Source organism: Coptis chinensis, chromosome 6, assembly GCF_015680905.1.
Source record: "Coptis chinensis isolate HL-2020 chromosome 6, ASM1568090v1, whole genome shotgun sequence".
Taxonomy (NCBI): Eukaryota; Viridiplantae; Streptophyta; class Magnoliopsida; order Ranunculales; family Ranunculaceae; genus Coptis; species Coptis chinensis.
In genome coordinates, this window is record NC_141461.1 from 23,971,929 (window position 1) to 23,996,960 (window position 25,032).

Below are 25,032 nucleotides of genomic sequence, written 5' to 3' on the forward strand. Positions count from 1 at the left end.
TCATATCCATTCCACTTCATTCCATTCCACTCACTCTACAATCCATTACTATTCATTCTATAACTCAACAATCCACACATCCATTCAATAAGGTATTATGTTGTATAAAGAGGTTTGTCGTAAGAAATACCATCAGAATATGGATCAGCATCGAACGTACCTCTTCCCCTTACGGCGATGCAAATACACTTGTTCTTCTCCTTCAAAATCATCGAGGACAAAAAATTGGTCTTTGTTTTCCAATGATGTGAGTCAGTTTAGGGTTACTTCTCTTATCTATATCTTAATATTAAAGCTCCCACAAGGGGTATTTTTCGAGCTCTATTAAAATTTCACGTCATCTCCTATTAAAACGGAAATTTTTCTCCTATTTAAAAAATAGGAATTCCTCTTCTATTATAACGAGAATTCTTATCCTATTAAAACAAATTCTAACACTTCTAATTAAAACGGGAATCCTTCTCCTATTAAAACAAAATCTCTTTTCCAATTGAAAAAATGGGTTTTAAAAACTTAATTAAAACTTCATTTAAAACAATTTGTTAAAAAATTAAAACGGGTTATCGACTAAAACGGTAATCAACGGGCTAGAAAAAAAAATTAAATATTTTCAAAAGAGCCGGTGCGTATGCACAGGCCTACAAGTTAGTATCTTAATACTAAAGCTCCCAAAGGGGGTATTTTTCAAGCTTTATTAAAATTCCATGTTATCTCCTATTAAAACGATAATTTCTCTCCTATTTGAAAAACGGAAATTTCACTTCTATTATAACGAGAATTCTTCTTCTATTAAAACAAATTCTAACACTTTTAATTAAAGCATAAATCCTTCTCCTATTAAAATGAGAATTCTCCCCTATTGAAAATTAAGCGAAAATCTATGGTTTATAATTAAAACGGGAATTATTCTCCTATTAAAATATAATCTCTCTCCCAATTGAAAAAACGAATTTTTAAAACTTAATTTAAAACAATTTGTTAGAAAATTAAAACGGGTTAGCAACTAAAACGGTAGTCTCAATTTTCTAAACAAAAATATAAATATTTTCAAAAGAGCTGGTGCGTATGCACGGGACTACAAGCTAGTTATTATTATATATAAAGAGGAAGGATGTAAGTTGGTCAGTATAACCCTATCCGACATGGCATTTTGTGTGGAGTTTTTCTTTCCGGCAATTCTGCTTACCCCAACGGCCCAACCTTTAGAGAAAATAATAATAATAATAATAAATTTAAAATAAAAAAAATAAATTGAATTATATATTTCCGCTATTCCGCAATCCCCAGTGGCCCAGGACAAAAAAATAAATCATATTTCGTTGTTCAGCCACATATCCTCAAATAAATCGACCACTATGCAATTGCAAAAAAAAAAAAAAAAAAAAGTAAATGGAAAAAATGAATTTTTGGGCATCCAACTATGGCCAATTTCACATTAGTGGGCAACCAAATTTTTTTGTTAACACTCTGGGCATCCAACTTTTCAATTTTAACAATGTGGAGATTCTGGCAGTTTTCCATCCAAATTAACTTAACAGTTGCTTATGTGGACCCTAAATTACTTATGTGGACACTAAATTACTTACGTGGAAACAAATTTTTCAACACATAAATAAAAAAAAAATAAACAACGGTCATAAGCTGGCATTAAACCCAACAACAATCATAATCTCCAGCACTCTCTTCTCTAATTCCAACCCTAGCCATCATCTTCTCTTCAACACAATTCTATCACCACCAGCTATCATTCTTATAAATTCTATCACTAATTTAAATTCTATTCCATTTTGTTTTGGAACCTTTTGTTTTCAATTTCAAGTTTTTTGCAAAGATATATGTCAACTGCGCGCATCGGTGAATTCAGTAGGTTATTGTTTCTATGGGGTTGAGACAAAAAGAAGAACTTCAAATACACCGAAAAATCTAGGAAGAAAATTCATAGGGTGTAAATACTATCTGAAAAGGTGTGAATTCTTCACTTGGGAGGATGATCTGGACAAAGAAAATATCAAAGCACTTGAGACGGAAAAGGAAAGACTGGAGAGCCAAGTTTCTGAGGTGAAGAAGGCGAAGGAAATGAAGAAAATGATCACTGTTATTCTTGTTTGTTTCATATTATTTTATTTATTTCCCTTGTTTAAGTGACTGTAATGGAGTTTTAGTCTAAAATGTGGTAATAGAGTCATAAGCAAGGCCAATTCAAGCTGAAACTCAAGCTGGAAATAAGACCAAATAACCTAAGACCAAGGCAGCTAGTAAACCAACATGGAACAACCAACATCAACTGAATGTAAGTCCATCCAAGGCTTTTCTTTTTGGTTACATTTTTTCTTTTGGGTTACATTTTTGGGTTACATTTGAATATGGATTCGGATATGATGTGATAAGAGAACTGCAACAATTAATGTAAGAAATATGATATTGTTGACTTAAGACTTATAGCTATTTTGGATAGATTTTATCTGATATTTGTTGCATTGTAAGTTGTGTTTAATGAATGTGTTAGTTAAGTAGTAGTGTGTATTAATTTCTTTAGTTCCATTTCTTTACTTGTACCAATGCCAATGCTCATCTCCTACATAAGAACAACTTGCTTTCTACTCATACCACTCTCTACTTACACCACTCTCTACTCTTACCACTAGTCGAAATCAGTTGATAACTCTTTTTTTGAAATGGTGAAATAAGCCTTTAAGACTGTTCAGATGGACATATCCAAGTTAAGTGAGTCCTATAATAAACTATGTGAAATGATGAAAACAACACAGGAAAGGAAAGTGTTCATGGAGATGGTGTACCAAGATGGAGATGTACAAATTGGAGTATGTCATAAATGTGAGAAGTTGTGCTACATTGAAGTGCTTGGGAAAGAAGGAAAAGCATAAAAATGTCTTCCCTACTGTGTTGTGAAAGAGAAAGATGTTGTTCCAGATGATAATGATGAGCCACCATCGAGATTCCATAAGTCTACTGTGTCACAGAGGATATTAAGTAGGCTTCAAGCAAGCACCTCAAACACACCAGCCCCAGCAGCAAAAGCAGGGCCATCTAAAAAGCAAATGAAAGAAATTGTGTTAGTGCTGGCAGCTGCAGGTGTGTGGATGAAAACTCTGCATAAAAAGTGATGGTGTATAAGAATTGAGGAATTCCAATAAGTGATGGTGTCTAGTATTGTTGTTGTCTAGTCTAGTTTTTTTTAAGAATCTTTTGTTTATGTTTTCTTATTGTGATTGTGGATGTTTATGTATTATACCAGTTTCTGTCAGAATATCAACTATGTGTTTGTCATGCAATGTCAGAATCTTTTGTCTTAGTTTTTATGTCAGAATCTTTTGTTGCTTCATTGTTATGGATTCCTCAACATGCAGTAGCCTTACAAAATACTATTAGATCATCTGTGTAGAGGAATTTATAAGTATCCGTCCCCTGATCTTCTTCTGTGTCTCGTGATCTAGAAGCTTTTACTGAGTAGAGAAGGGTTAAGGGTTATCAACTATGTGAGTTAAGGGTTAAACCGCCTGGCGGTTGCCTACGTATCTCTTTGTTTATTTAGGAGAATTGAACCCTATTTTGCATAGTTCCTAAGAGCGAATTCCTATGGTTTATATAGGAAGAGCTTTGAGAGTCCTAGGGTTAGGGCGAACCTCACCGCTTGTGAGTTCTCTTCCATCTTTAGACTCTGCCTTCCTATTAGGAATCCTCTTCTTATGGAAGTCTGAATTTATACCATATCTTATTAGAGCAAGGTTTCCTTGTTGATCATAATGTCCCATCGTATATGGGAAGATTATATCTAAAAGGTAACTCTTAAGATATGTTATTACGATTCCTTCCTTATCATCAAAGATCGCCCTATTCATTTTTCTTCTGTTCAGGAACTGTCCATATAAGTTCCTAACGACTTGGATAACTGTTATGCTTAGAGACGGTCAGTCACGTGTCTAGCACATGCATACTATGCTAAACATGAGATCACTTATTCGCATAACTGATCCGATGGTCCTCGTCTCATTCTGGACATCTATAGTCTCGATTTATTTCCCATACACGTGTCATCTATCCAATGACAGGAAATCCCCCTTGTAGATGCCCCCTCTCATGCCATCTAGCACGTGAGCGCTTGAAGCGACACTACTTTTGGAGCAATTTTTTTTTTGCTAAACAGTTGTTGGAACTGATTACGTACTCAACTAATTAAAACTCTGAAAAGACGGCTCGAACAGACATGCCATTTCCTGAAAAGACGCAATGCTTAGGCTAATCATAACCGTTCATCTTATCTGTATATAAAGGATCTAGTGAGAGAACCCTTATTATCTATTTCACTGTTTTTTTCCTGTATACTGAAACCTTTGATCTCCCATTTAGGGTTTAACCAAAACTTGAAACTTTCTTGCTTTTCTGATCATGAATCCCAACTGGTCACTTGTAAACTTTGGAGATCTTTTCTCCCTGGAACTAATCCAAGAGAAATTCCACATCCCTGATGATATCGGTCTGGAATAAGGGAGGTTGTCTGATGAGTTGGCCTACAAGGAAGTTGCACTCATCACCATTAGTCAACTCAGGGCCGGACTCACTCTTCCCCTCCACCCACTGTTAAGAGAGTGTCTGATTCACTTCAATTTTGCTCTTGGTCAAGCATCACCTTTGTTCTACAGAATTGTCATGTACTCTGCCATATTGGCCAAGAGGCATGGATTCATTCTGAATCGTTGGGTGTTTGGGTACTTTTATGAGGTTCGGCGTATTCGAGACCAATCTTACTACTATCTCATAACCAGAGACAAGAACTCTCCGATTGTCTTTTTCAAGGGGAAGCAAAGTGATGAAGGCTAGGCTGATCACCATCTCCGTGTGTTGGGTGATGCGTGGGATGTTCATCCTTATGATGCTGATGGTGAGCCTGTAGGAATCCCTGTTCCCATAAAACACACTCATGCTCCAACCAGTAAGTCTCTTTTCTTACAAATTTTGCAATCACTATAAAAGTCTTTCGACTGAGTTTCTTTGCTATTTTTCCTTAGATGACTTGATATTTCCCCTGGAATCAACTAACTGCAACTGATGCTGCTACGGTGGACATCTCTCTCCCAGTATACACGTTCAAATGCCCACCAATATTCTCAACCACTTATCCACTTTCCGCACGTGCTTTCTTACATGTATTTGTCCCTTTCAACAGCATATGTTGCACAAAATGTGTAGTTCCATTAGTTTCATCAGTCTCGTATCTACTTCCAGCTTCAATCCAAACCCCAATTGTCATAGTGGGAGCGAAATAGTTAGACTGAGTGACAACACGTAAGTGGTTAACGAGTGTGGTTACTCGAGTTTCGGGTGCGGAAAGGATTGGAGTGTGGTCAATTAAAACTGGGTTTGGTGAAGCGTGTTGAAGAAAACGAGGGTCGTCAGGGTCGAGGGTACTGTTATCAAGAGGTTTGAATTTTGACTTCACTTGTTTTGCAATTTTGTTAACTTGTTCTGCAAGTTTGTCATAGAGCATTGTTTTTCTGTTGGTGGTGATGACGTGGGTAAAAAAAAAGTTGAGGAGGATAAACGAGTGGGTTGGAGGAGAGAGAGTGGGTTGGGTTTGTAAGCTAGGGTCGTGAGAAGTTGCTCAGTTGCCATTGATATTGATTGTATTGTGTGTTGTACTTGTTAGGGTTTGAAGATGATGGTGGAATTTCCCTTTTATCCTTGTAACCACTCAAATTAACATTGGTGATTTTTTATTTATTTATTTATTTTCCGATAAGAATATAAACTGTATGTATCAGTGTACTTGTACCTCTACGAACGACCATCATTGGGCACTACTATAAGTGCAACTCACTAATGAGGCGTGCTTGATTGCCCGCTACTGTGGCATTCCCGCTTGCCTACTAGTGAGGTGTGCTTGCTTGCCCGCTATTGTGACATTCCCGCTTGCCTACTAGTGTTGCATTCTGGCATGCCCTCTATTGGAGCAATGACACTGCCCACTAATATAGCACCCAAGTTATATATAGCAAGTCCGGAGATATATCAAGGGATTTTTTTCATATAAAGCTTTTGGAAATATTTCGTACAAAGAGGGAAATATCTCATCAACTAAGGAAAGGGTAACATATTAATTTCTCAATAAATACCCAACAATCATTTCAAACAAAGAACTACGCACATAGAGACTTGATTATGAAAAACACTCTAGATACGTAGGCAACCACCTGGTTCAGTCTCTCCTCTGCCACAATCAACACCCCTTACAACTTCATTAGTGTGTTTAGGTGAATCATTGCCCAAACAAAAACTAGTATACGAGATTTTAATTTGCAATAGGGGCGTGAGCGGAGGGTAGTGGATTTCTTCAAGAAAAAGGTCAAAAGAACCACTTCGCGTAGTTAAGCCCCACTAAAAAAGTGGCCCTATGGTTTCTTTCATCTCCAATATCATAACATGCTTGCCTTAAGCTATTCCTGATAGAAATTGCGGAGTGACAATATACCCACTTGTTTAAATATTAATTACTTCATTTGAGGTATGTATAAAACAAATATAGTTTGCACAAACGATGCTAATCTACAAATTAATTTCCATTACCTCTTTCAATCTCCCATCTTAAACGCTTGTATATATATACTTAACAACACATACACAGTCATAAACCTGAGCAGAGAGGATGGGCCTTTTAACACGGCCCAAATTTAATTGGATATCAACTTTGACGGCCCAAATAGAACCACAACCATTTCTCTCAAACCCATCTAGAGGAATGGTAAAAATCTGAAATTACAAAAGAGGGTGAGAGTTGAATAATATTTTGGTAATAAAAATACATGATGATAGCAAAATGTAGTGACGTGTACCTACTTACATGGAAAAAAACAGTTCGCATATTGTTGTTTGGTGAATTGGGTTAGGGATATAAAGATTATAAGATCTAGACAATCAAAGAAAGAGAGATGAATTAAGAGATTGAATAGAGATACACAATTTTCCACAACCATCAATATATTTATTCAATCCACAATTTTATTATTTTTTGTTTTTTGTTTTTTGTAATCAGCCCAAGCTCATGGTTTCTAGAGAAGTCTCTTAGCCTTTTTTGTTAATAATAAAAGAGCTTGTTACATTCTCAAATACAATTTGTTAGCAATTTGATCTAGGGTAATGTTAACACTATGAAAATTGAGAGAGAGATTACTTTGGTGAAACTTTTGCTATAAATAATTCTTTTAATTTGGCAAGTTATTGTAACATGTAAACAAAAAAAAAAATGTATCAGTTAGAATTTAGTTTATTAGATTCGGCAATACTTTTGAAAGTATGTGATTTCCATTTGTTTGAACAACCAAATCAAACATTAATATCAACACTTAACAAGCTTTTTAATTTTATTTGTTTTTATTTAAAAAATAAAAAAATCACTCAGAACCCAAAAAACATCGCTGAGTTATAAATAAATTGGTCTTCTTCAACAAAAAAAAAATAATAATAACTATATGATATGATTCGATGTCTAATTCTTGTCTTCTCTTCGCATATATTGTCAGACTCCCAAAAAGTTATACGATTATTAGCTTTCAACTCAAGTCTATAATTCGCAACTTAGCATTTGATTCACTGAAAAAAATTGACATTCCCTAGTTCATTTTAAGATATACCCTTTTAGATATATGGATTATACGGTACGTATCTCCAATATTTTTGTGAGACGGTTCAAAACAAATGCAATATGAGCAAATATTCTTCCCATGTTTTGAAGATAATATTTCCGTTATTTAATAACGACATATGGATAATATGTGATAACCCAATTGATCACATAAGATTTTAATAGAAGATTCAAACTCTTGGTGATATGTTGTGTTCGAGTTCAGTTTTAGAAAAAAATATCGAACTTAAAGAGGCACTAAGTAACATTACTGGGTATGGGAAGTGGGAAAAGACAATCGAAAATAAGATTACTCACGTTTCCACAACGATAACAGATGAGAATTCAAGAGAATGAGCACTTTCAAAGAGGTAGAATGGGGTAACTAGGAATCATTTTCAAAGAAGGAGGCATTTTACATGAGAGAATATATTAAGACTAATTGATCATTGGATACTCTACATACTTAATAATTCTCTTTAATGTTAGTTGGTGTATGGAAAGTTCTATATCTTAATTTTTATCTTTCTTCGTGACTCTTTTACCACCAATTATTTTATGCAAACTATTTTTTTTTTATTGTATAGTGATATGTGGATGATTTGTGATCATCCAATCATATGGGATATAAATAGAAGAGATTTCTTCAGAACTGTAGGTGATATGCTCTCTCGTCAGGGTCTCTTTCAGAAAGAAATAGACTTAAATGCATTGAACAACACTATAGAGTATGCTACCTGACAAGTACGAGTAAAAGACGATGATGGGTTTTTCTGACAAATGAAGAATAGCAGTGCTCAAAAAGATGGTGGAGAAAAAAGTGATTCTTTATACTTCAAAGTCATTACTACTTTTTTATTGAAACTGATTAGGAACACCTACAACCATATCAATGACCTAGATCCGAACTTACCCAGAGACAAGTTTCTGAAACTGCAATGGGTAAGTTCTTCCTTTGTAGTACCCTATTATTAATGCGACACGTAACACTTTCATATTTTTAATCAATGTGAATTAAATTTTACATAATACTAAATCTTATAACTTTTGTCAATCAAGTTATAATCAAAGGCAACTTTCTACTAAAAGGTAATGTTATTTTTTGAAATCAATTTTACTATTATTAATATATTTGCATATTAATGATCTCGATCCCAACATGCCCAAAGATAAGTTTCAAAAACTTAAATCGGTAAGTTATTTCTTGTTGCGCATGCACTTCAAAACCAAAGCTTCCTCCAACTAATTCTCAAATACTAATTTGCATCATGTACTAGTCATTTCAAATATCATGTGTCGAGGAATAAAAATGTTTAAGGTGGCTGAAGCACTTATTAAGATGAAGTAGGTAGACCTTCTCATGTTGGTTCTTTGTAATGGTCTTGTGTTAAAGTTGTGCTTATTGTATCATAGTCACTTTCTACGCATTATATTGAAGAAATTAAATTGTGAAGCATTTAAGATATGTATGTTAATCCTTTTAGGAAAGGTGTAATACTTTCTAATATTTAAATACCGATAGAGGTCTACCTAAACCTAAGCTAAACGCTAATTTTCACTTGTTTTCAATTACATTATGTCACGAGGGAGAAGATTGACAGAAGACGACTTTGTCTATCAAATTATAGTAAAAACAACTTTCTGATAACGTAAATAAGTTTTTGACATTAGTTTTACCATTACTAATACTAGCCTCTTTGTCAATCATGATGGCCCAACTGATTTTTTTCACTTTAATTTATAGATACGAAATTACAATTTTACCCCAAAAGACAAAATAAAAAATAAAACAAAGAATGACATAAATTGTTTGGCCAGGGGCAAAATAGGAAAACAAAATTAATTACGCGATGAAATTATTGTAGAGTCCCCATTTTATTTAAAGAAGCTCGTTATTTGTTAATCGTTTTTTTTTTTCTAAATAAATTTAATAAAAAGACTTTTCGCTTACCGAATTATTATAAAAAAAAAGCAAATATTGTGGCGCAGCCGTACCCTAACAAACCTCTTAACCTCAACCTCGACCGAAAAAAAAAAAAAACTCTGACACAAATACAGAAAAAGTGAAAATGATAAATTTGTCTCCATTTCTAGTAGCAGTAATAAAATAAAATTGAATAAAAAGAGAATCTAATCTATCTGTTCACAGCCTAAACCCACTCTGGATCTCCGCCGACACCCCATAAAAATGATGCCATAATAAAAGTTGACACTTGATTCTTTCTCGACACCTTCCTTAAACACTTTTTATTGATTATTTTATCAAGATCTGAAATATGGAAGGAAATGATGTAGTTGGAACCTTAAAAATGAGAGAAGATTATGGTCCTCAATTTGGAGCAGATTCATCAATTTTGACTTGTTCTACTGAGCAAGTCTCGGTTTCATCACCAGTGACGAGACAAAAAGCGGCTGCTGCTAAACAAATTATCGAAAATCATTACAAGAATTATCTTAAAGGTCTCCAAGAGCGTAAAGAAAGGTATGCATGTTAACATTTTTGTTTATTTATGATTTTGTTGTGGTGACGTGGATTATTGTTTAGGAGGTGGGCATTACAAAGGAGAGCACAAGAAGCTCAGGTATCGAGTGAGGAGCAACAAGAGATGATGAGGAGTTTAGAGAGGAAGGAAACTGAGTATATGAGATTACAAAGACATAAAGTCGGTATTGATGATTTTGAATTGTTGACGTTGATTGGACGTGGTGCATTTGGTGAGGTAATTATTATAATGCAATCTTTCAGAATGTTTAATTGGAAATAAATGTCACATATGGGAACACATTTTCAGCTCACTCCCTTCCAATTTCCGATTGTTGTATGACAATATATGATTTTGCCATTTCTGGCTGTCGACTGTAGCTACTTTTTTATGTTGAATCTTTACCTGTTACTCGATATTTTGCCCTCTTTATGGTTTATAGCAAAATGGATAACCCTGTACATATTTCCTGAGGATTGACATTACCACTTTCTATTACTTTTTTCATCCATGTTAAGCTTTCTTTTAAGCTGCTATCGTCTTTTAGACTCAACTGCTGTACCTTATGCGTAAACTGGAATTGTTCAAAAGTCTTACATTGTCGTTAAGGCCATATCTTTATAAATTATAGAATGCAAGAACAAGTGTTCTCAGCCATCCCCAAATATCTGGTTAAGGCTTTCGAAATCATGATGATTATAACTTTCATGGAATGCTAAATGACAAGGGTTGTGTTCAATGGTACTACTTTATATTTATTTATTGACTTTTCTAATGCAAATGCAGATTGACATGTGGGTTGCTTTTTGTCCGTAAACTTTTGGTTCCTTATGTTTTCCCTATTCCCAATTTCAGGTAAGGCTTTGCCGTGATAAAAACACAAGTGAAGTTTTTGCCATGAAGAAGTTGAAAAAATCAGAAATGCTGAGCCGTGGACAGGTGACTAACATTTAAGCTCAAGAGGTGCTACTTACAGTATACGTGCTTTACCCTGTCAGTTTAGGAAATATTTACCTGTGCCATATGTCACCAAGAGTATTAGTTTGTCTCATTATTTGTAGAAATTATCTTGTTTACGCTGTAAGGTACTGTTAATTCCAAGTTAGGCTTCACATTTATCTATTAAAGAAGTTTGAAATAAATTGCTTCTACAATATTAGCTCATGGAAAGCCAATTCTTTATACTTTTGTGTCCCCTTGTTATTGACCTAGCTACTCCTTTTAGTTTGGAAAAAGTTTAAAATGTTCTGTTTATAGATTGGAGTTAAGAGACAGGAGCAAGTTCTCAATTATGATGTATATGTGAGTGGAGTCAAACTTATGCTTGAATTTAAGTTCTTTCGACTTTTGTGTATAACCCTACCCTATTATTAACCATCCGCGATCTAGTACAGGAAAGTTTTAATCTTCCTGATTGATAGAGTGATTATTATAATTAAAATGTCTTCTAGCTTTAAAATATTAAATAGACTAGAATTTAACTCATGGCTACGCCACTCGAGTCATTATGAAATGAGCACTTGTAAATTTAGCATTCTACGCTAACTTTTAGTGCAGAGTTACCACCCCTGTTTACTGACATTTAAATTGAACATGTCTGTGTCATTATGATGCCCTTACCATAGAAAATCACCTTGGCTTAGTATATGTACGTCTGAGAACAATTTGGTCATCCATAAATGGAGTGTGGACTCGTTCACTCATGCTATTACTGATAGCATGTCTAATTACTATGACCTAGGTAGCCACTTTGAACAAATAAATATACCTTAACCAAGCTTCAAACTGAAATCATAAGGTAATGTATAACAAGTTTTACATGTTCACCGTTGCTGCAATTCTATCATTACCATTGAGCCAATGGATGATATGTAACTTGCTTTTCACGCTGACATCAACCCACTCATCAAAGAAGATGTGCTGGAAAAGATAGGCTGAAGAACTTAACCAAACACAAGTGTTGAAGTGCTTTGACAACAAATGGTCAATCATATCTTTGCCTAATATGATAGTATATGAAACTACTACTTGACACTATGCTTAAAAATAAATTTTGCATAAGTGATACTGCCTTTGATGATGAAGTTCTCAAAAAGACTAAAAGATTTAAAGAAGCTAAAGATTTTATGTGGGGTTATCAGCACAATCAATGGAGAACACAAGGAGAAACGTACTAGCAACTAATTTTAAAAAGGGAGTTTCGTAATACGAATACACTTCCTTTTAGTTGTACTAATCTTTCGCCACCTTAGAGTTATGTGATTTATGTTGATATATATATATATATATCGGGCCGGCTACGTTGACATACTATTCTAACATACTATCTTGACATACCCACCCAACCATAAGATCTTTCCAAATCTAACGTTCAAATTTGCATTTATCTTTAATTATATTAATAAAGTTATACTTACCGATCAAAAAAAAAAAAAAAAAAAAACCAAACAAATTTTTTTTAAAAAAAGAAGGGCAAAAATGACATTTTCATTTTTCCACAAAAAAAAGTCCCTTTTCATCTTCTTCATTGACGTTGGCTGTTTCATGAAAAAACTCATTCTTCCTCGTTCAACTCTTTTTTTCACCACAAAAAACAAGGAAACAAAGAGAAGAACGAGTCGCCATCTCTCATTATCAAATTTTCTCACGCTTGCCTCACTCCACTTCTCTCTCTCTCTCAAGTGTTTGCTGGATTGAGATCGCTCTAGATTTGCACAGAGGGGATGCCGAACAATAAGAAACAACTTACGCCTTTAAAGTGTTGTTATGGATTTGTATTAATTAGTTTGAGACATTTCTTGCTGAATCATTCCATTTTTGTTCATGCTCTTTTTGTTTTTGGGAAACAATTTGGTAGTTGTTAATGGAAATTGGAATTTTGTGGACAATGTGTGTTCAGACTTCGGATTGTGACTTTTGTTTTTGCATTATGCAACAACTAAATAATGATATTGTTTAGCTTTGTGACTTTGTGTGTTTGCCACATTCAAATAATTTGGGTTGTTAGTGGAACTCCTCATACAAAGAATTTGGGTTTTTTCCCTGGGATCATCAACCAATTCTCCCGAGTACTTATTTGTGTCTCTGTTCTTGTATTTGGTCCTCTTCTTTGGTTTCATGATGACAAGCATACTGAACTATAGTTTATTTAAGCATCAGCAGAAGCTCGTCCTTGAGCACATTGGACCTCAGTTGATCATTGGTGTGATGAACAAGCAAAACCAAACTTTGACAATACTTTTCAATTGTCTTATATAACCAATTCGTTTGTGTCTCTGTTATTGTAGTTTCTACCAGCAAAAATGGTTTTTCTTTTGTGAGAAAAATGAAAATGTCATTTTTGTCTGTCATTTTTGTCTGTCCTTTTTCTTTTATTTGGTTGGTTTTTTTAAAACATATCTGAACATTAGATTTCACAAGATCTGATGGTTGGTTGGGTATGTCAAGATAGTATGTTAGAACAGTATGTCGACGTAGCTGGCCCGTATATATATATATATATATTTTGCTCGGTTAAACTAAGATTGCAAATGAGGGGTGTAACATGAGGACTTCCAATAGGTCACCCATCCTAGTAGTACTCTCGCCCAAGCACGCTTAACTGCGGAGTTCTGACGGGATTCGGTGCATTAGCGCATAGAGTTCTGCGGAGATAAATGATATTTAGCCTAAGGGATATGTAAAATTGATGGAGTTCTTCGATCTCTTAGTAGAAGTGCTTTATTTCTTGGTGCTTAAGACACTCTCCCGCGGGTACTACAGTCCCAGAACTCCAGCAAGCTTTAACATATGCCATAGGCAGAAAACTCCTCTTAAGAACACCTAGTATGAAACTCTTTGTAAAGCACATAGAAAAATGATATAACACAAATATGGAGAACAACTTGATTACTTGACTACTACATTATACTTCTACTGACTATTCAGGGTATATTCAAATGATTCACAGCTTCCTACAACTAACAGAAAATTCTCTTGCAATATAGAAAATTTTAATGGATCCCGGCCCTAACATATAATGCAAAAATTATGTAATTGACAATATTGACAACTTAAAAAGATGGACGGATAGTCCTATATGCTTAATGTGTATTGTGAGTTGCAACTCTATGGTAATGAACATATATGTTGGTATTGATGAACAACCAAAAGAATGTCCCTTAAGTTTCTATGTCAGAAGTATCGATCAGAGGTAGAATGAAGTCTTATAAGCTTTGAAACTGATCAGAGCAGACGGAAGTCTCATAGGCTTTAAAAAAAATACTTTCTACTTTTGAGCTTGACTAAGGAGAAATTCCTATAAGCTTTGTTAGATTATATACATGATAATATTTTGTTGCCATTATTAATTATTTAGTGTATTAGGAGCATGTGGACATGTATGTGGTAATAGCAAATGTACGTGATAAATTTTATATTGATGTTGGAATATCATCTGAACAATGTTATTTGGAATCCTTCCACATTTTTCTTATACTCATCTCTTTTCTAATCATGGAGCATAATATTTTTTCTTTTAGGTACTCAAACATATTAAAGAGCTACAAACTAACTTAACGTACACTCACCCAACACATTACCAACTTTTCAGTCATCAAAGAGAAAGTACATAAATTCATACTTCAACAGTAATTAGCACCATGAAAACACAGGGGAAGCAGGTGTCATTGTTCTACTACATGACCATACCTATATGAAACACATGTAGCAAATCAAAGAAAATAGTCATGGTAGACAAACTGCTTGGTCTAAAGTTTTACCAAATAGTTGGTCTAAATTTTCATGTAAACATTACATGTATACCATGCATAGCCAGGAGGAAGTATTGATCTTGATGTCTGAAAACTTTATATTCTTAATTGAGAATCATCTGTTGTAGCTTCTATTTGTTCATCGACTGCTGGATCCCCCCACCTTTAGTACTTTTGTTAATAGTTTCGGAAGAAAAAAACTTGGAGTGCTTGCCGTGAAGAGAAATAGGGGTTTAAGGAAACGTGAGGAGAAATAGGGGTTTAAGGAAATAAACGAAAGTTGGAAAGTACTAATCAAGTAGGACTCTTAAAAAAATTTAAACTGTGAATGACTAAACCTAACTAATTAAGGTAAAAAATTTAAAACGTGTGAATGACTAAACCTAACTAAGTAAGGTTTATTACAACACATATCCCGAGAAAATCAAGGCCACCAGTTAAGCCCTTATGACTTTGTTGAAAAACTGAGCTGTAAAAAATTTTAAACTGTGAATGACTAAACCTAACTAATTAAAGTAAAAAATTTAAAACGTGTGAATGACTAAACCTAACTAATTAAGGTTTATTACAACTCATATCTCGAGAAAATCAAGGCCACCAGTTAAGCCCTTATAACTTTGTTGAAAAACTGAGCTGTTTTGTATTATAAAAATCTAGGTTACATGGACACGCCATATTTTGAAAAAAATCCGTGTTGGATATGTATCCACGTGTCCGTGTCGGACACATTTTACATGTAATTTACCTCGAATTTTGATATTTTGCTGTGTCCGACAATTCGTATCCGTGTCCGATACGGCGTGTCAATGTAACATAGGTATTATAGAAGATATAACCTTAGCGAGATGTTCATTTTTCAGTATCCAATGCACTTGGTCTACTTTTCTGTCATGGATGTGAATAGACAGGAGGGACAAATTGTATGTTCTAATGGTCAGTGTCAGTGCGCACCTTTTTCTTTATGTGGAAGAATCCCACGTGCATTGATTGTAGAAACAAGAAGCTCGCTGTTCTTTATGTGAGAGCAAGCTTCTTCTATCAGTAGGGATGATTGTCATTAATGACGACGACTTCCAATTTCATTTTTTTTAGGTTTACTAGAATTGGTAAGTTTATTAGTCTAGAAGCACGAAAAAAACAGCAAGTTTGATTAAGTGACATTGGTGAAAATGGTATTTGCAGTCATCAATTTCGAAAAGATCACCAACATGGGTATATGTGCTGGATTGATTGGAGATACAGACAGTATCTCGTCCCCCATTGATGGACATGCAGAGGCTTTTTTAGTCTTGACGCAACCTGTAGTGTAATTTAGGGAATAGAGTGCTGTATAACGCAAAACTAAATGTGTGAGGAGTGATAATCAGGAATCTGAGATGATAAGATGGTTAGCAAGGACCAATATGAACTAGCAGAATAGGTTCACAATGGCTTAACAGGTATTCTGCGTCTGCTGGAGCAGGTGTTGTCAAGAACTCAACGTCTTGCTCTCAGTTAGCAGAATCTCTATTACCATGATGTATTTGTGGAAAATTTCAATGCTAAAGAGTTAAGAAGTTAATGCTCTTAAGACTATACCCCATCATACATACCCAGAGATACCCTGATTATATATGAACAGAACAGAAGTAAAGACATACACACAGAATACAACAAAAGATACCAAAAACCACCAAATAATTGGACAAACAGACACAATGACAAAACACAAACTAACATGATAATTTGTAATCACGACTATGAATCACCGGTCTTTACTGTGTATACATTGGAGAAGGAGCTTGGAGTCCTTCATATCGGTTTGTCATTACTGGCAACTGAAAGGAAGGATGCTAACATTGGGTCGGTTTTCTTGATTAAACATTGAATGTATAAAAAGGGTCACATGGATTAAATGCTCAATAAGCAATTACCCGTGAAAGGAGTTGATTCTTATACCAAACTCTAAGTTTTTGATTTTGATGCATGTGAGTATGAACACATATTTTAAGCTCCTTCATAACAGTAAATTGATGAGACTAAAGTTCTGAATAATTTGTTCTCTTTCAATCACGTACAATATATAGCGTTTCCTTTCCTTCTATTGCATGCTCCCTTTGTATTTCTCTCTTATTTATCTTCTCGATATCTTGTCTTCCTTCTTTCAGGTCGAGCATGTCAGGTCTGAAAGGAACCTGCTAGCAGAAGTTGATAGCCGTTGTATAGTAAAGCTTTTTTACTCATTCCAAGATTCTGATTTCTTGTACCTTATAATGGAGTATTTACCTGGTGGGGACTTCATGACTCTTTTGATGAGGGAGGATACTCTCTCTGAAGATGTTTCGCGGTTTTACATGGCAGAGAGCATTCTCGCCATCAGTTCTATTCACCAGCATAACTATGTTCACAGGTATTCCTCTGCTATAATTGTGTTAAGTATTCGCCTTCGTAAATCTGTCTCCACAATTGAAGTGTTTATTTTCATTATTATATCTTTGTTGTAGCGAATTTTTTAAGATGTTATTATAGTTATGATGTTACATCTATGAAACCTAGGATGTATATCCTGCTCAAAGTTTACAAATGTTTTTAAATGAATTGCAGTACTCTGACTGATGTATGTTTTTATTACAGAGATATTAAGCCGGACAATTTATTGTTGGACAAAAAAGGCCATGTGAAACTCTCAGACTTTGGTTTGTGTAAGCCTTTGGAATATAAGTATTCAAATGTATTATTAGAGAACGAGGTTTTCACCATTCAAGAGTCGGCAATGGAAATGGAAGAAAATTCTGGATGGGATAAGGCTCCTTGGATGATGCCAAAAGAACAATTACAGAAATGGAAACGGAATCGTCGTGTCCTGGTATACTTTTTTTCACTGTTGCACTCCACCTTTTGGTCAGAGTTACTATTCGATAAAAACCCATGTGTCGGACTATCTTTTTACTTGAAAACCTTATTTTTATTATTGAAGGCTTACTCCACTGTGGGAACTCTTGATTATATGGCGCCGGAAGTTTTACTGAAGAAAGGTTATGGAATGGAATGTGACTGGTGAGTGAGTTTTGAGTCATTTTATGTGTATAGCCAATCAGACATAAATTTCGAATTATGCTTACGATAAGTAGTGCAGCTTGCATATAGTTTTCTTCGCTTATTATTCTGATTTTTTAACAAGAAAGGAAAAATGTTTTTGTACGACACAAAATGGTGGACCTGTTCCCTATGCTGATCTTTTTCTTACGCTAATGTGTAATTATCTGTGCAAGTTAGGTGGTCTTTGGGGGCAATCATGTTTGAGATGCTTATAGGGTATCCCCCCTTTTGTTCTGAGGATCCAAGGATAACTTGCCGAAAGGTAATCCCTATTTTTTGAAAATTCTTTTTGTTTTTCAAAGATATGTTTCTGTGTTGACTCCACAAGTTGCCAACGTTTTTAGTTTCTATCAGATCATCAACTGGAAAACATGCTTGAAATTCCCTGAGGAACCCAAGATATCGGATGATGCTAAGGATCTAATTTGTCGTTTGCTTTGTGATGTTGAAACAAGGTTGGGGACTAGAGGAGTGGATGAACTAAAGGCAAGTATCTCTTTGATATATAGCTCTCCTGCAAATAGTGCCAAAAGGAATTCAAATTTGCTATGCTGTTAAACCAGGATAATAAGTTAATAACATGTTTGCCTTAGCCGTACTAAAACCATATGCTACTGCATTGCTAATGCGTACAGTGTAATATATGCTTCATGATACCTCACAAAACAACTTTAATTCTTTATTGACCATTGATTAATCATTAATTTTAATCTATATTGCCCCTCACTTGTAATATGTGACTACTGTTAGTTGTTACTACATATTCTTCATTTGGTCATAAAATCTGACCCTGTAACTAACGATTTATATATATCATTGTTATTTCTAACAACATTTTCTGGTATCTAATTTTTCAAAATTATTAGAAATTTCATTTTGTTCAGGTTTATGGAGTTAAAATGCAAGTTGTCATAACTGGAGCCCAGTCTTTTTTGATTTTTGGCTCTTGCCTTACCACCAGTTCAGAGCCAAGGCTTGGCAGTTATATAATTTCCATGTCGAATGGCCTGGTCTTTGTGGTCAGAATAGTTGGGTCAATTCCTTCCCTTAAAACTGCACTTTTTAGTTTTCTACCTCATAAGGATCAGCATGGGAAGCAAACCATAGACATGGGCCAATCTCCCAAGTCTTGACCAGTAAGCCAGTGGGGACCTCAAACGCAAGCATGATATGAACTTAACTTGGGTGCTTCTGTTACCCCCTTTTACTCCATAACGAGTTTCCCTGTTTTTGTTCTTCTTAAGAAGTGAGTTTCTTAAATCAATTTTTTTTGGATACATCATTGGTATGCGTAATTGCTTTTCCTTTAACAGTTGCATCTCTTCTACTTTGTAATTTTGTATAGACATCTAAATGCTCTAGAACATCCTCTCCACCATATCACAATTTCTGTTGACAATGAGTGCCAATTGTTTACATTTTCATTAGGTCATATACTATTTTACAGGCACACCCATGGTTTAAAGGCATTGAATGGGAAAGATTGTATGAGATGGAAGCTGCCTACAAGCCCACTGTTAATGGGGAATTGGACATTCAAAACTTCGAGAAGTTTGAAGAAGTAAGTTCTAGATTCCTTGTATGTGCTTTTATATATCTTATTTTGCTTAACATCCTCATCTCCGCTACTGTTGGTATGTAACGCCAATTAGCATCTTTCATTTCTTACATTTGACTCTATTAAAACACAGTCCATCACAATCTCTACAAGATTTCACAAGTTTCTTGTGGATAGTGAGATAAAGATAACCAATTATGAATGTATGGTGGTCCATATACCGGGTTGTGGATGGGCAGTAGATTCTCTGCAAAATACATCGACACGAACCTTGAGTAGGAACTCAAATGACAATCATAGTCATAATCAGTCCTTCGAAAGAATACAGGGCATGTACTTGTCCATGATGTGTTTCTCTTTGTTTTGTATTTTACAATAAAGAAAAAGGATTTTCATTTTTTCCAATTGCAATTCCAAATTGTTTGTTTTCTCCTTTATGTATAAACTCAATGGATAGGAAGTGGTCAGGCTGCTCCCTTGAACGGTAACAACATCAAAATAGTTAATAGTGTTTATATTAATAACAGTAATAATAATAATAATAATAATTTAGTAATAATATATCATTGTTATAAATAAAAATAAAAAAATTGTGATCAGCATTTTACATCACATCAAAGAGAAATTGAATTTAAAGATTTGTTTTTGACGGAGTTCTTAGTTTGTTTGTGTGCATTACTGATCTTTTCTCCATCACAGTTAGGGGGGCCTCCATCAGAATTACCAAGAGTGGGACCTTGGCGCAAGGTACTGGTTCGCATTTGAAAGTAACTGAAGTTTGTTGTCATTTTCCTTTTATATTGTCAGGTCATGTATTAGTAGAAGATAGCTTGTTAACTATTGTTGTCATCCTTGGACCATAGATTTTTAAAATATGAAAAGTTGTGTTCAACATATTGATCTATTTTTCTGTAGGCCTCCCAGGTTTTAATGTTCTACAGAATAGATTGAATTGAAAATATAAAAGGCGTCGTTTTTGTTGTTCACTTAGGGTGCGTTAGGTAGTATGTAATATATTCTAGAAAATACATTTCTGAAAAATATAGGTTTCCCAGTGTTTGAATGACCTAAATTCTGGAAAATACAATTTCCAGAGATCCATTTTTTGCAGCCAAAGGTTGTGAAAGTATGAACAGTTCTAGAGTCCCTTAGAGCTGTTAGAATTATCAATTGGCTGGAGAAATAACCATGATACGGCAGCAATGTTCTTGTTGCCATTAGAGTTATCTTTAGTTTTTTAGCTGTTGTAGTATTTTCTAATGTATATGGAGCAGCAATAGAGCAGCTGATTGCTTGGCTTCTACTGCTAGTGCTGTGCAACACAATGCAAGTTCTTTACTCTATTAAATGCTAAACACGTTGATATTGTAAGGGAGGATGAAGAAGGTAGAATCCCTCTATCTTGTTAGAAAAAAAGAAAAAGAAAGAATAAACATGGATAATTTACGGCGCTGAGTCTGAGAGAAGTGAACCTTCTAATACTTTCTACTCTCCTCACTCTGTCCACCATGAGCCGAAAGTGTACCTTTAAATTATTTTTTTCAGACCAGTTAAACCAAGTTCGTTGCATCTACACAGTAGTAATATTTTAATCGATACACAGTTATGCAGCTCTGTAATTATTTTTATTATTCTATTAATTAAAATTCTCGAAGTACAAGTTGTTCCAGAATAGGACAACATCCGTCTAAGTGTTGCAATTTTGGTTTGATCTTGCCTCCCTTAGCATTTTTCACTTTAGTTGGTGAAAACAAGAATTCTGATTATTGAATTGGTATCGGATTTTGAGAACTACCTATTTTCCTTTCTGCATGGTTTGATAGCAGTAGCTCTGATATTTTGATATCTAATTTTCTCGTGTTTGTACATGAAGTGTATCTCAAGCAGCTTATTCCTTCTGGTGTCTGATTAACAGATGTTGACATCCAAAGATGCCAATTTCATAGGATATACGTTCAAAAAGTCCGACATGCAAAAATCTGTCGGTGCTTCAGGTAATCAAACTTTGACAATTTAAGTACTTATCTGTATGAAGTACAAAATAGTAAATTATCATTACTACTGCTATTAGTGTGACCTCATTATATTGGTGATCAAATCTGAGCCAATCCTTGAAAAACATAGTAGACTATTTGGATTTGAATCTGTAGATTGCGATCCAATATATTAGTAAATTGTATTCAGAACAACCTAAGTCGAAACCAAAGCTTTATCAATCATATGTGTATAATATGTTCTCTGTCGAAACCAAACCTAAGTCGCCCAAATTTTCAGGTAAAGAGAAAAACTTCATGTGTATAATATGTTCTCTGTCGAAACCAAACCTAAGTCGCCCAAATTGGTAAAGAGAAAAACTTGCTGTAGCATCCACACTCTAGACAATTACATTTGCTAGTGGAATTTACGAAACTCAAATAAAATTGAAAAGAAACTCTATTTAATGAACTGACCAAAACAATCGAAACACCAACTAGCCATACGAAAAACAATGGGTGAGTGAGCTTCTCACCACAGGGATATTTTGTGATTCTTATTTGCCCTTTCATTGTTAAGATCAACTTAGTAATATCAAATAAATGATGACATTTGCAATTGACTTAAACAATACCATCTCGAAAGTATAGTAAGATTAACACGCAAACCTAATAATCTCATCGAAGTATGTTAATGCTATGTCTTATGTGCTATTTGGTTCATTTCCTCTCCCATTTTTCAGTTCTTGACTCAATTATAAGTGTCAACAGATTCCTTCTGTATAACTCTCATCGATGCTCACAATTTTGCAGGTACATACAAGAGACCGAAGAGTAGTTCGAATACACCATCTCTTGTTTCATTATTTGGTATGGTATTACTTTTTACATTTTTTTGAGTGTTATTACCTTTGACATATTTGTCCACTGTATCTGTTGAAGCATTGGACTAGACGTTTTTACTGTTGATATTATATTGCTCGAACGAAATTGTTCTGAAACCTTAATTTTCTAAGGCTGGCAGATCCTTATTGATTAATATCTGCACCTTTTGAGTACATAGAGGTGCAGTAACTGGACATGCACCTAATGTATCCAGGTTTCACAATGGGCCGGGAAATGAGTCACAGTTTATGCTGACAAGTGGCACAGCCTGATTTTAGTATATAGATGGGTTTGAACCGAATTATATGGAGACCACTGTCCGTGGAAAGAAGATTAGTCATTTAGTGGGAAGTTAAGTCCTAACCTATATGAATACAAACAGGAAATAGCTTTGTATTATTCTATATATCTCGATATGTATGTACTCTGATTTGACTTTTTATTTTATTCAAAAATACAGTTTTTAGAACACGCAACTTTAGCCAATTAGACATGACTCCCCAGGCCGTGTGTGTGTGTGTTTTTTTGGAGGGGTGGGGGTGGGGGTGGGGGTGAACCGAGATTTGTTGTAACAAATTCGGCTAACTTTGCCAACTGAACCAGCAGGCACCTGCTCTATTCAACTGATTTGACTATGACAGTATTATTTTTTTTTGTTTTGTAGGCCAAGTTGATCTGCATGACGATGTAAATCTAGATGGACAACACAAATAGTATAATCTTTTTTTTCGATAAACCATCAAATAGTATAATCATGCCTTCTTTTTCTTTATATTTAAGTTGATACACCCATTCTCTTCGTGTATGTGATCTGAAAGCTACTACACGAAGTCGGAAGTCGGCACTTGTGAACACATGCAAGGGTAGAGCACGAAAGTGAGTTGTTGCTTTGCAGGGTGGAATAAATAGGTCTTTTGTAGTTGATCTAATTTTGAGCACCAATTGTTTCGTGATTTCTGGTTGTGTAAATGCTATTGTTTGAGAATGTTGTAATATTACAAAGAAATCTCGTGAGATTATCAATAAAAGTTCAGTGTATAATGTGATAAATTTTTGTTTCAACCTTCAACACATAAAGGAACTGCTGATTAATCCTTTTTGAGACGAAATTATCTGCTCCTTTATTACCCAGTGAAAACACAAATTCTTGGTGTCTAGTGATACTTGCAGTGGGCAGACGGAAAGGGAATGGTCCTGGATGATTTGGTAATTGACATTACAGCGTATATGCATAATAGTTGGTAGAAGAAGCGAGGGAACTTGTTCTCTCTTGGCACAAAACCTATGGGAACGGAAAACTCTTATTCCCCATATTTTGCATTAAAGATCTAGGTACTGAGATACATCATGCTTATTCCCCACATTTGGTGTTTGGTTTGGTATTTTTTTGATGTTTTTTTGGTTTGGTTTCATCACTAAAGATGGTTTTTATCAAATTTTCAAGAATTTAGTGTTTGGTACTCAAGAGGTCTCACTATTAAAGATGCTCTTAAAGCGCAATTTATTAATTATGAGTGGCGTTCTTAAACTTTACATTAAGAATTTGATTGGATGACAAAACCTAAAAATATCATAACTTTTCATATGTATATAGACTTGTTTATCCGTTTTTCCTTCTTCTATGGACTTAATTTTTGTTATCTTCGCAAGAAAGATTATTTGGATTATTTGGACAGGTAAAATATCTCAAGGAATGAATTTAATTGACTGTATTTTTAGGGTTCTTTTAAATACACTCTCCGGTTCCTAAGAGGGCATTCTCCAATCTGGGAACCGGTTTAGGTTAAGAGAAAACCGTCTGGTCCAGAAAAAAATTAGAGGGGCATGCTCCAGTTAACTGGCTTTCCTCTTCCTTCCATCTGCAGCATCTTTATCACTCCAATACTCTGATTTCCTCTCTTTTCTGAACTTGTTGGATATTTCTCCAATACTCTACTAATGGTAAGTCTTTCAAAATCCCAAATCGATCTATTTTTTCTATATTTGTCTATTTTTTTTTAGTTGTAAAACAAATGCAACATAATCGACTTGTAGTGTGGAATTGAAAATAAAAGGTGCTTGGTTGGTGTACCGTTTTTTTTTTATTACTTTTTAGTTTCTCTCCCCTTTGTTTTTGACTTGTTAATTGGAAAGAGCTATTCTTAGGAGGACAAAATTTGGAGTCTTACTAGAAAAAATTAACCGGAACTAGTGTCTACTTAATTAAGGTGTACTGGTGCTTTACCTTTTTGTTGTCTACTTGGATCCATCACCTGCTGTTCTGCCATAGAAATTCAAATATTCAACGTAATAGCTTATCCTAGAGAATGGTACATTGGACCCGTAGTTCAATACATTTTCTTCCTCAACGTCAATAATCATTGGTTATGCTTAATACAAAGAAAGGAAATGTTGAAAAATCATGGCTGGTTTGGTTAAATCATGGCTGGTTTGGTTTTTTGACATCGACGAGGTGTATTTTGGAGAAAGGGTGTTGCGTCAGTTTGGAATTCAACAATGTATACCGTCAGTCTCAATCTCTGTCATCTTCAAAAAACAAAACTGGAAAAATTAATACGGGAATTGTGAACCAGTATTGGGAGTGTCGGGATCATTATATTATACCAGTACAGAATAGAGTACCTCTTTCTCAAATTCCATGGGATTGTGTGGATACGTACTTGGAGTG

General features: G+C 34.7%; 1 protein-coding gene across 2 annotated transcripts; it reads left to right on the forward strand.

Annotated features, from left to right (window-relative positions):
* Positions 1-9,637: 9,637 nt before the first annotated feature.
* On the forward strand, positions 9,638-23,414 carry LOC147492227 (Protein kinase family protein). 2 transcript variants are annotated; one of them, XM_086569503.1, is made up of 14 exons: positions 9,638-10,118; positions 10,182-10,356; positions 10,975-11,058; positions 17,018-17,259; positions 17,484-17,715; positions 17,827-17,906; positions 18,126-18,210; positions 18,303-18,434; positions 19,396-19,509; positions 20,206-20,253; positions 21,422-21,500; positions 22,293-22,349; positions 23,029-23,077; positions 23,183-23,414. In XM_086569503.1, the coding sequence occupies exons 1-14, from the start codon at positions 9,913-9,915 to the stop codon at positions 23,229-23,231; spliced, it is 1,632 nt and encodes a 543-aa protein (XP_086425629.1). In that variant the 5' UTR covers positions 9,638-9,912; the 3' UTR covers positions 23,232-23,414. The 2 variants fall into 2 exon arrangements, with proteins under 2 accessions (XP_086425629.1, XP_086425630.1); XM_086569504.1 differs by lacking the exon at positions 23,029-23,077 and having other exon boundaries at positions 9,639-10,118.
* The last annotated feature ends 1,618 nt before the right edge of the window (positions 23,415-25,032 follow it).